This window comes from Athene cunicularia, assembly GCF_003259725.1.
Source record: "Athene cunicularia isolate RWA chromosome 3 unlocalized genomic scaffold, athCun1 chr3_part1, whole genome shotgun sequence".
In the NCBI taxonomy this organism is placed as follows: Eukaryota; Metazoa; Chordata; class Aves; order Strigiformes; family Strigidae; genus Athene; species Athene cunicularia.
In genome coordinates, this window is record NW_020799097.1 from 83,280,023 (window position 1) to 83,294,102 (window position 14,080).

Genomic DNA, 14,080 nt, shown 5'->3' on the forward strand with positions numbered 1-14,080 from the left:
AATTATATCACAAATACATATAGATGACAGTGTATAAAATGCCAATTTATAATAGCTTCCATTTTATAACTTCACCTTTATTTTTAAAAAAGGAGGCATAACAGATTTATTCTTCAAAGACCTGTAGTGTCTTATCTTGAAAATATCAACCACCATGCTTACTTAGCCTATATGTTCTAGCTATTTTAATACATCCAGAAAGGCAATCATCTGCACTTTCATTCATTTTTAACAGAAATTTGTATTTTTTTTCCAAAAGTTCATCAGGCTTTAACGAGACACTCTGACGGCTGTGTAAAATGTATTTGGGTCTAAACAGGAGAAGAGACTGTTTTTGGAAAACGACTAGCCTTAGACTATGTTGGTACAAACATTTGTATTCACAAATTGCAGGCTAAATTTTCAATATATACATATCTGCATATCTCATATGTGTACATCAGGATGATAGACATTCAAGAGCTAATAGTTGTGATAACAGATACTTATTTGTCGGTGAACGAATCTGCCTCCAAAAGTAAAGGAAACTACAGTGCCTTTTCATAGGAAGGAAATGGTAATTCAGATAACTTGAAAAGCAAACATTTGCAATCAGAAATTCACCTCCAGCAGTAATTTTCTCAGAATCTGCTCCATGTTAGGCAATGGAGGTTTTTTTCTTCTATTAACACTCCAGGTCTCATCTGATGTTTTGTGGAGACTTGTTTTGTTGCATCATTTTGTTTCCTCAACTGAAAAGCTTATGTTGAAAGAAATACTGAAATTTAAGCTTTATTTTGAATATAGCAAGCTGCATCTGCTTTCTCTGAATTCATTCCATAATAATTACATTGTTGAATCTTCCATACGGGAATTATTTTTATTATATAAAGTTTTATTATTGAAGCTTATATATAAACAGCTTATTGCTCAATGCTATAAAAGTACTCGGGTTTTATTGTTGTATTTGGGGGGCTTTTTGCTTGGATCAGAAGGGCATAAATGTAAATAGAAAACAGAAGTTGTAAAGAACAGCAATTGAAAATAATTAGTTTCCCTCTATGACTTAGTTTATTGTTTATTTTTACTCTCTTTTTTTTTCATTAGTTCTCACTTTGCCTACTAGTGTAGAAGAGGTTTGCCCAAATATTCCTTCCTTGGTGAAGCTAATGGAAGAAATTGTGGAACTGGCAGAGTCTGGTATTCGTTACACACAAATGCCACATATCATGGAAGTAATACTGCCTATGCTGTGTAGTTACATGTCACACTGGTGGGAGCATGGGCCAGAAAACAACCCTGACAAGGCTGAAATGTGTTGCACAGCCTTGACATCAGAGCACATGAATACTCTGTTGGGTAACATATTGAAAATCATCTATAACAACCTTGGTATTGATGAAGGAGCCTGGATGAAGAGATTAGCAGGTAAGATGTAAAAATAAATAAATAAACAAAAGCCCAAGCATGTGTGCATATATCCAAAAAATACATGTGTGTGTATATATACAAACACAACCTGAACTACTCCGTATTTACCCTGCTAAATTTGGAGTAGAACACTCACATTTTTTGTTTTTAAACAATACAGCTCTTGATGAACGAGAAATATTAAGTATAAAGAAAGAGCAGTGTAAGCAGTATTTTTTATCTCTTAATAAGTACATTAGAATATTTATTTTTCTCCAAGTATGCACATGTGCATTTTGCAGTATATGAAATTAAAGGACTATAGTTGTTTAGCCCATATTCATTATATAGCAATTTTTTTCTTGCAGGCATTGCACAGTTCCTTGCTATTCTGTATGAGTGCTGGTTCCTTGAAATATTGTTTTGAAGCTGTATATCTAACGTGTCTATTACATTGAGATGTGGAAATGCATGTCATTTTAGTAATCCTTACATTAACTTCATTGTGATAACACCTTAAAATTTACTTAAAACCAGTTTATTTCTCAGTATTACAATCTGTAAGGAAATGTTACTTCAGTGTTGTGACTTCAGTTTTTCAATTAGGCTTTTTTATGACTTTCCAATACTTACTGTAGTAGTAATTTCATACATGGTAGCAGTCTGGATTCCTAGTCTTTTGAGGGTTAGTAATGTAATGCACCCTAAGTATAAGTGGTAGCTGCCTAAAATTCTTCTTAGTCCAGTGGATATGTTACAAATGGTTTTGCACTAATAGGCCCAGATGAAGTGTTAATTTACATTCATTTTTATTAGTAGATTTGTAAAAAGCTTGGGCTAACAAGTCTCATATAGCTGGTTGATGGATGGTTGAATCTCATTTCAGTCTACACACAAGTCTTGCAGTGTCCTAATGTGCATAAGAAATACAGGCAGGGTGTTTCAGTAGGTTTGCAAATAACTAGAGCATGTTTTTGAGTTCCACTTCGCTCAATCTAGAACGCAACATTTGAAAAGAGGAGCCAGTGACTGAAAAAACTTGTGTGTGCACTATGTAGCTATATAGGTATCTACCTATGTGTACCATTAAACGAATTCTATGTTACTGAATAAAATTATGCAGGCAAATACCAGTATGTTGACAGAATACCAGTGAAGAGTCATTTCTAGTTTTTTGATCTTGCAGGCTTAGTCTGTGAAGTTGTAATTTCTGCCCTCATAGTAACAAAGTGAATTGACTGTGTGAAATCCTGACCACATTTAATTCTTGGCAAAACTTCTGCTGATTTCAATGGGGGCAGGATTTTACTCTGTAGCCTAGAAATAAGATCCAAGAAAGAGGGGAAAGATAAAAGTTTTTATTTATATTTTGTGGCTAGGTATATCTTACAATATTCATTGCCTTAAATAGTGTTTTCCCAGCCCATCATAAGCAAAGCGAAGCCACAGCTCTTAAAGACACACTTCCTGCCACTGATGGATAAACTAAAGAAAAAAGCAGCAGTGGTTGTATCGGATGAAGAACATCTAAGAGCAGAAGGCAGAGGTGACATGTCGGAGGCTGAACTGCTCATCCTAGATGAGTTCACCACTTTGGCACGGGACCTCTATGCCTTCTACCCTTTGTTGATTAGATTTGTGGACTATAACAGGTATGTGGAGAGGAATAGGTCAATGAATCTTATAAAATCTTTCTGTTTATTGATACCATCTCTTATCCCTTGAAATGCCTAGCACTGAATTAAAGTAGCTTTTACTCAGCCTGACAGTCTTTGAGTTGCTCAAGTTGATGCTTTATGACTTTTAGGATGTGCTGGGGTCTTTTTCAGAAGAAAACAAACAAACAAAAAAATGTGCAATCCAAATCTGTTGGGTTTAGACCTAGGATTAATGTAAAAGGATTTTAAGGGTTTTGAAATAGGACATCAAAAAGCCACTGCTACCGTAAAGGATTAAAAACATGCATGCTTGATTTTTTTGGCTTATATCCTTGTAAAATGTTGAAAACTGATGAAAACTGATTTCAAAGCATAAAGCCAGTGAGGATCATCCACATTTCCACCCTTTTACCAAATTTTAGGGCAAAATGGCTGAAAGAGCCCAACCCTGAAGCGGAAGAATTGTTCCGCATGGTGGCTGAGGTCTTTATTTACTGGTCAAAGTCTCATGTAAGTAATTCCTTGGTAAATACTTGTTTTAATTAGGTTTCTTAGTAGGCAGATTGGTTATTTAGTGGTTGTGTTTGGGAAAACACATTTAATGACAGAAGTTGAACTGCAGTTGGCAAGTTATTAATGACTTTCATTTTTCTGACACTTTTGAAATGCCCAAGTAGCTAGGGGAGTTGATGGGTATTTTGTAGCATAGTAACACTTGATGGTAGCTACTTTGCTTTCTGGTTTGTTTGTTGTGTAAAAATATAATATATATAATATATTTATATATATTGCTGTACTTGTGCCTGAATTTGACTGTAAGATTTATTATAAACATTGCTGTGCACAGAAACTGGTTGCACAGTTGATAGATACTGGATGACTAAATTACTTGTGTATTTGTAAGTTTAATATTTTTATGGGGAAAAATTGGAATGGATGGTTTACTAATAAGGGAAAACCCAGACAATATTTTTATATGAATTAGAAGAGTGGGATTTTTATCATAGCTGTTTCATAGCCAGGAAAACATTTCTTTCTCTCTAACATAGAATAAAATGCAAAACACACAGCCCCCTGAATTATGTCATGTAAATAAAGCTGGAATTCAAGGCCAGTATTGATCATCCATTATTTTTTTCTGTACTTGTCTTTATCTTAAGGATTTTACAAATTTCTAGTTAATTTATATGTTTATTTAAAATTTGTTTAGATAGATTCCTCATATATTGTAAGTGCTCCTAACTGAGATTTTTCTATATATTTCCAGAATTTCAAAAGGGAAGAGCAGAACTTTGTGGTACAAAATGAAATCAACAACATGTCTTTCCTTATCAGTGACACCAAATCTAAAATGTCCAAGGTAGTGTAAAGATTTTTGTATTTTATTCTTTGCAGAGGGGAAGGAGATGGGAGGACTCCAGAGAAGCACTTTTTTCTTTTTTTTTTTGGTAACAATGTCTGTTGAAAAAACTGGATTGAGAATCAACACATAGTTGTTTGAGAAACACAGTGGACTTTCAAGATATTGGTGCAAAATATTGGCAATGATATAAGAGCAGTTTCATTGGATAGGCTTGAAGCTGTATAGGTAGTAAGGAAATTTTTAAACGAGAGACAAGTACAGAGTTGCTAGTACAATTCTCTTATTTAATATTGGATTCTTTTTTCATCTTTGCCTTATGCTGCAGGCAGCAGTTTCTGACCAGGAGAGGAAGAAGATGAAGCGGAAAGGTGACCGGTACTCTATGCAGACCTCTCTCATTGTGGCAGCACTGAAGAGATTGCTTCCCATTGGCCTAAACATTTGTGCTCCTGGAGACCAAGAGCTAATTGCACTGGCAAAAAATCGATTCAGTATGGTAGGTTCTCTTTTCGCACTTCTAATAGGAAGGAATATTTTACTAATGAAATTCTTTGAATATTTTTCCCATGCTCATTCTTACAGTATGATAAATAATCAAAACTATAATTCTGTTATCTAAAAGCACAATGGATGACTATGGTAGGTATTAATCTACGTATTGTTCTCATTTTCAGGACATGAAACATTTCAGTTTGGACATACTTATTTTCTAAATGACCAGTATATGAATAGAGATTACATTCTTAAATTAAAGTAATTATTTTTCTCTCTTAATTTTTAATGCTAAATTGTGTTTGTTATATTTTATGAATCTTGAATTAGGAAATGCAAATAAGAACTGGATGTTTCCTAACTTCTGTGCCTAATATCATAACTAATTCCTTTTGATTATTCTCTGAAGTGAAGCCAGAGTTGACCTATAGATGGATCCTGTATATTTTGTAACTGATAACCATTGTGTTAACAGGTATTATACTAAGTAATAACAAACCACCTATTCTGTTACATTGGAAGTATTGAAGCCTGACAACAGGCCCTGAGCCAAAGCTGCTAACTCAGTATGTAATCATTAGTGAAATATGTATGGAAGATGTAGCTATTTTGAATGTATCTTTAAATTTGTGTGTGGATAAGATAGATAACAGTGTCTTGGAGACAGTTGTCTGGCCCTGTGACTTGATGTGTGACCTTGCTCATAATCCAATTAGATAAGCAGGGAAGCTCTCTTAGCTTCTCCCTTGAGCCCTGGCCAGGCTCTGGGGGAATCTGATGTGAGATTGAAACCAGATATTTACTCTTAAAATAAAGGTGCCAGCTATTCTGGCTTGCTGATTTTGGGGTATATAAGGTGGGACCCGCTCACAGTGACTTTGGCAGCCTCACCTATGGGTGGACGCACCATGTAGGATTTCCCCCTTGCCGGGACAGGCTCTGCAAATCCTCGCTGTGACCGGGGCTGCCCAGCTACTGCAGGGCTGGGTGATGGTAATGTATGCAAGTGGGGATGTATCTTTCTTAATCGCTATTTTCTCTCGTTTATGTAGTAATCATTTGATGCATTACCCTGTATTTTCTTATTTAAGTGCACTATTCTGTCTTTTCTTACTATATGTTTTCTGTATTACTCTGTTACATTATTTAGTTATCCCCAGTAAAATACGCCTACTCTTTTCATGCTGGTGTCTGAGTTTAATTGGTATCCTTAATCAGCAAAAAACTCTTATGTGAATGCAAGAATTTCTGTAGGGATAAACTGTTTTAAAAGTGATTCTTGTAGGAGTAAACTCACAAGTTAATAATGTGACTGTAATTTGGAATAGACTCCTTTCTCAAGCTATGATACTTTATAGATCCTAGCAGGTTATATGTCTTTTGGACAGGTGACCTGAACATTTATAAAGGATAAAATTTTTCCAAAAGAAACAAAGATCAAATCAGAGAAGGCTGTGTTAATGATATTGGTTTTGTTTGGTCAAACATTATTTTTTATATGTGTATGTACTAGTAATTTTAATTCAGGTGTGCATTTAGTGTGTTACTGTGGACAGATATGAATGATGCCATCCAGAACTTGTGCCTGTGAGCTTGGATATGGCTAGCTCTGGCCTGATACAAAAAGACGTATTGCCGCAGAGTTTTTCGTCAACCTTCCACAGTGTCAGTTTTATTCATCACCTGAACTAAGCCCAAGGTTGACATTTATATGAACAATATAATTTCTTAATTACCTTCTATTCCTAATTATATGATTTGTAATTTATTGACAGAAAGATACTGAAGATGAAGTACGAGATATCATCCGTAGTAATCTTCATCTCCAGGGCAAGGTAATCTATATGCAGTTTTTAAACATTTTTCTTCCTTTGAATTAATTTGTTGGTGCCATATAACGACAACCTGCCTTGGCTTGTTAGGATAACTTGTAGTCCCTTTTTCTTTTCTGACGAGTAACTTGTTCATGTCAATTCTTAAATGTTAGGTTTTTAATGTGTTTATGTATGCTTTATATATAATAACGTGGCATTTTGAATACCTGCATATGCACACCACCAATATGAAATTGGAGATTAAACCAAAGTCTATCACTGTTTAAATTCTACTTTTTATTATTTAGAATAGAATCTGCAAAATGCTCAGTTATTTTATATCAGTTGGAAGTGTAAAGGAAAAGGAAGCTTCCACTTTGGCATACTCCATGAAGTGAAAAAATCTCCACTTTGCTTAGTTTTCTTCCTGGTTTTCAGCTCAGGGAAAAGAAAGTATTTTAGAAAAAGTGTAGATTTTTGTCATCGAATTCCAACTGGTGCCATATGAATAGCCGTAGGGAAAAAGTCCTGAGCTGGCCCAGTGTAGTTGAGCTGTTTTATTAATGCTTCAAATAACGGCAAAGAAAAAGCCATAATACAGAAGTATAATAAAATGATGTATGTTTCTTCTCCATTGAAGGAAGATGGAATCAAACCTATCGATGGTGCTTTATTTAGGTTTGTCTTTTACCTCCTCCCCCTGCCCCAGGTTTTATTCACCTCAAGGAAAAAAATAACTGGTATTTCTTGTGCTCACTAAATGCTTACAAGAATGCTTACATGTGAATTGGAAATCAGGCGCTTTTTTTTTCTCTTTTTTTTTTTTTTTTCTGAAAGGATATTTAAGAATCATCCACAATTCTGTATTCCACTGCAACTCAGTGCATGGCAATAATATTATTTTTTTTTTTAATTTTTAATGACTTGGTAACAGGATGTTCTTCCTGAATAATATCTGAAGATTAATTTTCTCCCATTTTATGTTTTCTGTATATCTCTGCAATGTCAAGCAACATTATGTGAAGGTTGGGGTTTCTGGGAGCTCACAATAAGATATGTAATTTTGCAAAACTAACAATTAGTGTTTTTCATAATATACTACAACTAAAAGTCCAATAGCTTTAAATTATGGGGATTGCATATAGAAAAGTTTACCACTAAAACCAAAAGATTTGGTTAAATCCTAAAAAACCCATGAAATACTTACCCTTATGTATTAAACATATGCTGAGAAGCAGAAGATACGACACAGGCAAAGTGCTAGGAAGAAAAGAGATTTTATGAAGATCTTCCTGAGCAAAACTACTTAAGCCATGTTTATGCCATCAACATACAAACCTTAAATGTGGTGTGATTTTGTGTGTGAACTTCGGTAACATTTTCTTAATCAAGACAGGTATTTCTGTTCTGAAATACTCAGTATGTGTGTATTGTCATTTTATGAGCCATGCAGTTTTAAGTCTTGACTGGCATTTCATGCTGCTTCTTAGCACTTCTCTTACTGTTTTAAATACTTCAGTTTATATTTTGTTTCTTTCGGGTTACATTCTGCATACTGCTATTAAGAAATTTCTGTCACTGCTTTGTTGCCTTGGAGTAATGATACTTCTTAATACCTTCATCTGTGCTTTCTCTTCAGCAACTTTTTTGCTTCAGTTAAAAGTTTGCTATTGTTCAGCAACATATCACCTCCTCTGTTTATAACACATGATGACAAAAGTATTTTTAAATTTCCTATACTGATGGAATTTCATAGTGCTTTGATAATTAAGAAGAAAGTAATCTTAGCTAATCCAAAGTACACGGTTACAGATTTTCCATTTGTAAACTTTTCAGCAGTGACTTTGAATTTTCCTAATTGTAAAATGAATTCCCAATGGAAGATGACATTCTGAAAGGGAACCCCATAAAACATAACTAACAGAGCTAAATAGGCATTGTACCTAGCTTTAATTCATAGCTATTATACACTGATTTACCAGCTTTAAAAAGCTCTGGTTTTGACCTGTATGTGAAAAACAGTCAACTGCAGACAAAATATGGTATTTCTAGGACTTCAAAACTTCAATTTCTTGTTGTATTTATTATCTTTATTATGATTTGTTATCTATTGCTAAGCAGTTTGTTCTCAGTGGCTTGAAATATATATTTGCATGAATCATTCATTTAGTACTGACATATTCTAGAGTCCACATTAAACCAAAGTATGTAACTTATTTAAAAGTATAATGTATAAAGTTAAATTCAGTAGTTATTTACAAAGTAAAATATAATTTATTCCACAATTTTCTGAATCCATTAGTATTCAGTCACTATTGTGACGGAGTCAAGTACATGTCAGATAGAGTGAAGTATGATATTTCTTGTTCAGAAAAGTTATGCCAATGGGCTATATGCATAGCTGCCCTTTCATTGTCTGATTGAATCAGACATAAAAGGAAAGTAGGCCAAATGGTCTTATAAATTTAAATTGTTATTTAATACTATGAATTAATATGTAACAGTTATAATGGTGTTTGTGTAAGGTGGCTTTCAAAACAGGAAAAATACCACTTTTTTGAAATGTTACTTTTCTTCCAACCATAGCAATATTCTTTCTTCCAGTGGTATTTTCTGTTAACCACTTTTGCTTCTCACAGACGCCATGGCCTCTCATTTATGTTAGACGTAAAATGTAATTTATCTTAATTTCTTTTTGGAAAACTGCACTGTTTGAGAATCATCCTTCTGAATCTTTAGCTCTTAATGTTGTGGTGTTTATTTCATGCATTTGTCTACCTTTGTCTACATCTGTCTTCACCCTGTTTCTGTCTTTCCTTTCCTTGCATGCCTGCATGCTGTTACTCAGTACCGAGCCTTTTATTTCAAGAAATTGATGATGAAACTTGCATGCATTTTGACATGGATGAAGCTCAAGTCACCAAAATCTTCTTCCAGCCATGCTAATTCACACCTTGAAATGTCAACTGCACATACCCTTAGGAAATTACCTGTACAAAAAAGCTGTATCTTGATAGAATGTGAGGAGTCCTCAGACCAAAAGACATCTCCCTCCACCTGTGATTAAAAAGTCTTTTGTGGACTATCCATTCGTGATGATCCAGTCAAATGCTCACACAAAGACTGTGGATGTGGCAGTTGTTAAGAAATGGAAAAGCTCAAGGGTGGAAGAAATGCCTGCCAGTTGTGGCTTTCTAGGTTGTAATAAGCTATTATTGGGTGACTGCGTAAGTTTAAATCATTCCTGGAACTTCAGTAAACTGTGTATTGTACATGTATGGTAGAGGTGAATTAGCATTGTTGACTGATATTAGGCACAAATTGAAATCCTGTTCCACAAAGATGCTTTAGAAGAGTAAGTGTTGAGTTTAAGCCCTGTTCGAATCTGTAGTGTTTAGGCTCCTAAATGCTCTAGGAATCCAGGCCAATGTCATGTAAACCTAAATTGAACAATCAGGAATGATCACTGGTCACAGCTCTCAGTAAAATGGGTTACACGTTGCATTTTTCTTCCGTGTCATTGGCATAAAAAGTGGTTGCAAAGTATGTTGCAGCAGTGTTGATTAACAGAAGCACTGGGTAGACAAAATGAAGCAAAAAAGAGATTGCTAATGGTAAAACAGAGAATCACAGATCACTGAAACTGAAAAAACTGAAATGTCAATAGAAAAATTAAAAAACTCATTTTGCTTCGTAAAGTTCTTTGTCATTTGTAGGCTGATAAGCAAATGCATCTTGAATTAGTTTTTCATAAATTAACATAATTTTTTAGCTAGTCATCAGTAAAATTAGGATTTTCTAACAATTGGAAAAAACTAAAATAAAAAAAAAAAACCCTAATATTACTAATTTCCATGATTGTAAAGTAAGTAATCCCAGCTAGTAGAGCCACAATTTTATTGTTGTTTGGTTTAATAATGGAAAGTCAGTGTACAAAGTTATGTCTGTCTACCTCATATTCATTACTTTTCCTCAGATAATATAATCATTGCTGGTGCCAGTGCTATTTGTTGGCCCATGATCATTTGCTCTTTGTATGATTATTAGACTTTTAATTCTCTGGGAGCTCTCAAGAAACAGTGCACAAATCAGTCTTTGTTTTAGTTCTCCCAGTCAGTGTAGTGAACACTGTGTATGGTTTAGCCATGTAAAGGTGTGGGTTAGCCATATGAAGTGCTTCTATTGTCCTTTGAAGCAATTTCTGTACTAATTAAACTGTTGTCTGTACGTTTGGAACATTTTGCCTTGACATGTCAAATCTTTTTTTCCTGCAGCTTGAGGATCCCGCCATTAGGTGGCAGATGGCACTTTACAAAGATTTGCCAAACAGGACTGAAGATTCCTCAGATCCAGAGAAGACTGTCGAAAGGGTCCTTGATATAGCTAATGTACTGTTTCACCTGGAACAGGTTAGACACGTTTTTGCAGTTCCATTGATTCTTAATCCAAACAAAAACATTCAGCCTTTCATTTATATGTTCACCAGCTGTATTTAATGTTATATCTTCTTTTTTTTCTTTTGATGGCCTCTGTTTACGCACTTTGCCTTGTGTTTTGTAGTCTAATCATTGTGGACATATTGATCACACAGTGTGTTTGCAGCAGCACCAGCAATCGTTTATTTGGAAAAGGGCTAAGAAAGTGATACCTATGTTTTAGCTTCCTTCTCCTGCATTTCAGCCAGGAGGAAGTAATCACTAAATTGTCCATGGACTATGAAATATGAGTAAAATACAACTTAATTATTGAAAAGATGGCTTTTTTCAAGGTATTCCTCCTCAGCTGAGATTCTTGAATATTGAAGTAGCAAGAAGTTTAAAGCTGCCTACATAAGTTAGAAGCTGCATGTTGTAGCTGTATGAAGCAGGACAGTCAGATGATTTCATAAACAACTTCTGTAGTGATGGTTTTAGAAAGCTATTTACTATGAAGTAGTTAAAAATTTGTAAAAAGAATGTCCATTTGAGAAGATGTTTATGAAAGTTTCTGTGAATGTGGGCAAGAATATATGAATTTAGAAAATTAAACTGCATTGAAATTAATAAAATTCTTAATAATCTGGAAGTTTTATCAAGACTGCCTTTTGGTGGCCCAGCAAACTGCTTGCATACATAAATTCAGCCTTATTCGTGCTGATCCAATGATGAATGCAAACCAAGGTTAACCTGACCAGCTCAAGTATTACTTCTGGCATTCAAGAAATAGTAGAAGCAGGGTGGAGAAATGATTTTTCTGAGACCAGTTCTGGAAAAATCTTTAACTTGTTTCAGAATCTGGCATGAAGCTCTTTTGGTTTTATCTTTTGCCTAAATGTATGAGCTTTCCATGTGATCTGGACCACAGTAACTTTCATTTTAAAAATTCTGTAACTTATTTTGTGTCTTTCATCCCACTAGCACTGATAGAATTTTGCCTTTTTTCTCTCTGATTAAACTTGTCCCCAGAAACAGGTTTTGAATGTTAGGTGTTTGTTGGTTGGTTTCGATTTTGGTTTTTTCCTCCCCTTGGGACAAGAGTCTATTACTTATCTTTAAGTTTTTAATTATTTAAATTTTGAAATTAAAAAAATCCCCAATGTTGGTACATTTTACAAGTCAAAGACTACTTGATAAAATTAATTTTCCCATTTTACTCACTGAATTGTTAGCTATTTTGCACTTTTAAGTTTGTTCTGTGTTTTCTAGGCTTTCTTTTCTAAAATGTGCTGAAGAAATAGCATGTTAACATTAAGGGTAATATTAGTGGCAGTAACACTGCTGGTTACACCACAGGCAAAATTTGCTCAGGAGGTTTTTTTTTTTTTTTTTTTTTTTTTTTTTTTTTTTTTTTTTTAAATTTTTCAAAGAACATTTGAGAATTCAAAGCTCTCTTGCCCTCTCATTAGATTAGTTGGTTTCACTCAGAAGCTTGTCATTGGTTTTCAGACCCCTTGTCAGGAAGTTTCCGTATTGTGACAATATCACTGGTTCAGTCAAGTAGGAATCTGAAAGATATGTGAAAGTGCTTGTATATACACTGTGAAGCACTTGGTTGCTAAAAGTGACTTTCAGAGACCTTGGAACATACAAAGTGTGTTGATGTGAGTACCTGTGTCCCAGCTGTTGCATTATACAACACCTCTTCATGTAGTTTGCCAGCCTTAATGTGGACTTGCTTCAAGTTCAGCAGCCTTACACAGTTTGATAGAAGAGGATGAAGAGGAGTCACTAAATTTTACCTGTTACTGAATATGCGTGCAAGCAAAAAGTGATAGAATATGGAAGCAAATCATGGTTAGCCTACTAGAGAGAGAGGGACAGGAGAACAGGTGTTGATTTGAAAGGGTGTAGGTTGGCTATGAGGAAGGAAAAGTAGAGGAAAACTAGAAGCGTGGGGGCAAAAGGTCATCTTCTTTACTGTGGTTTTATCAAAGTTAACTGAGCTGAAAAGAGATTGATTAGCATGTACAGAGTTGCATAATTCAGCATTAAACTCTTGTATTTGGGTTCAAACAGCATATGCAATCTCTTGATTTCTGGCATTTTAGCTATATCATCAAGTATTTAAATTGGTTAAGCTTGTGTGGTTTGGAGAAATTTTTCAAGGCAGTGAAACTCAAGGTATGATCCTTGTGTTGTCCATGTTCTATCATGGGATCAATCTCACAGCATATATAATCCAGCAGTAGTACAGAACAGGATGAATTCTCATTGTAATACCAGATCAACATTGCAGATCTGATCAGACTTAAACAATGACTTGTAGTGAAGTAAATGCTGGCTGCTTTTATTCTGTGTACTTTGCAGCTATATGTTTAAAGCTTTGGCCTCGCAGCTTAATTTATATTCTGTAGACAAGTGCTCAGGTGCTTTTGTTACTGTAAGGGGTGATTTGGTGTCTTTAAAAATAATGAATATGTGAGCACTGGGTCTGTTTTTATGATAGTCTAGAGTAATCCTTTGCTCTCTATATGCAAATATTCTTTTCTCCATATATATATACTCTGAACGCTTTCCTTATTGCACTGGCAAAGATCAGTTCATTCTTTGTATTTTCTTTCCACGCACAGCTAATTTCTTTGTTTTTATTATTTTCAGAGATCTGCTTGCGTAGGCCGAGGCTATTTCTTTTGGGAAAGTATAGAGGGTTTTATAGTTGTTTGTGAAGATATTACTAATTACCTAACTTTCACATTTGGATTTGTCTGACTTCTAATTTGTCAGCACCGACTTTGTTTTGTGACTCTAAATATGTTTGCAGTGAATGCTTTTCTATCTTTTCTCTTAACAAATATTTTTTCATTTCTATTTTATCTTTTAGAAGGAACTTGTTTTAAAATGTCACTGTTTAATCTTAAAAGTGTGATTATCCATTTCACTGAATGC

The 14,080-nt window shown here is 34.6% G+C and overlaps 1 protein-coding gene across 1 annotated transcript in view; it reads left to right on the top strand.

The window, feature by feature from the left end:
- Positions 1 to 14,080, top strand: part of RYR2 (ryanodine receptor 2) — a 406,115-nt gene that overhangs the window by 319,816 nt on the left and 72,219 nt on the right. The window contains exons 68-74 of the mRNA XM_026846439.1: positions 1,087 to 1,407; positions 2,801 to 3,041; positions 3,470 to 3,557; positions 4,315 to 4,407; positions 4,736 to 4,906; positions 6,678 to 6,737; positions 10,991 to 11,125. Of these exons, the coding sequence (XP_026702240.1) occupies positions 1,087 to 1,407; positions 2,801 to 3,041; positions 3,470 to 3,557; positions 4,315 to 4,407; positions 4,736 to 4,906; positions 6,678 to 6,737; positions 10,991 to 11,125 (1,109 nt within the window). The remainder of the gene's footprint in view (positions 1 to 1,086; positions 1,408 to 2,800; positions 3,042 to 3,469; positions 3,558 to 4,314; positions 4,408 to 4,735; positions 4,907 to 6,677; positions 6,738 to 10,990; positions 11,126 to 14,080) is intronic.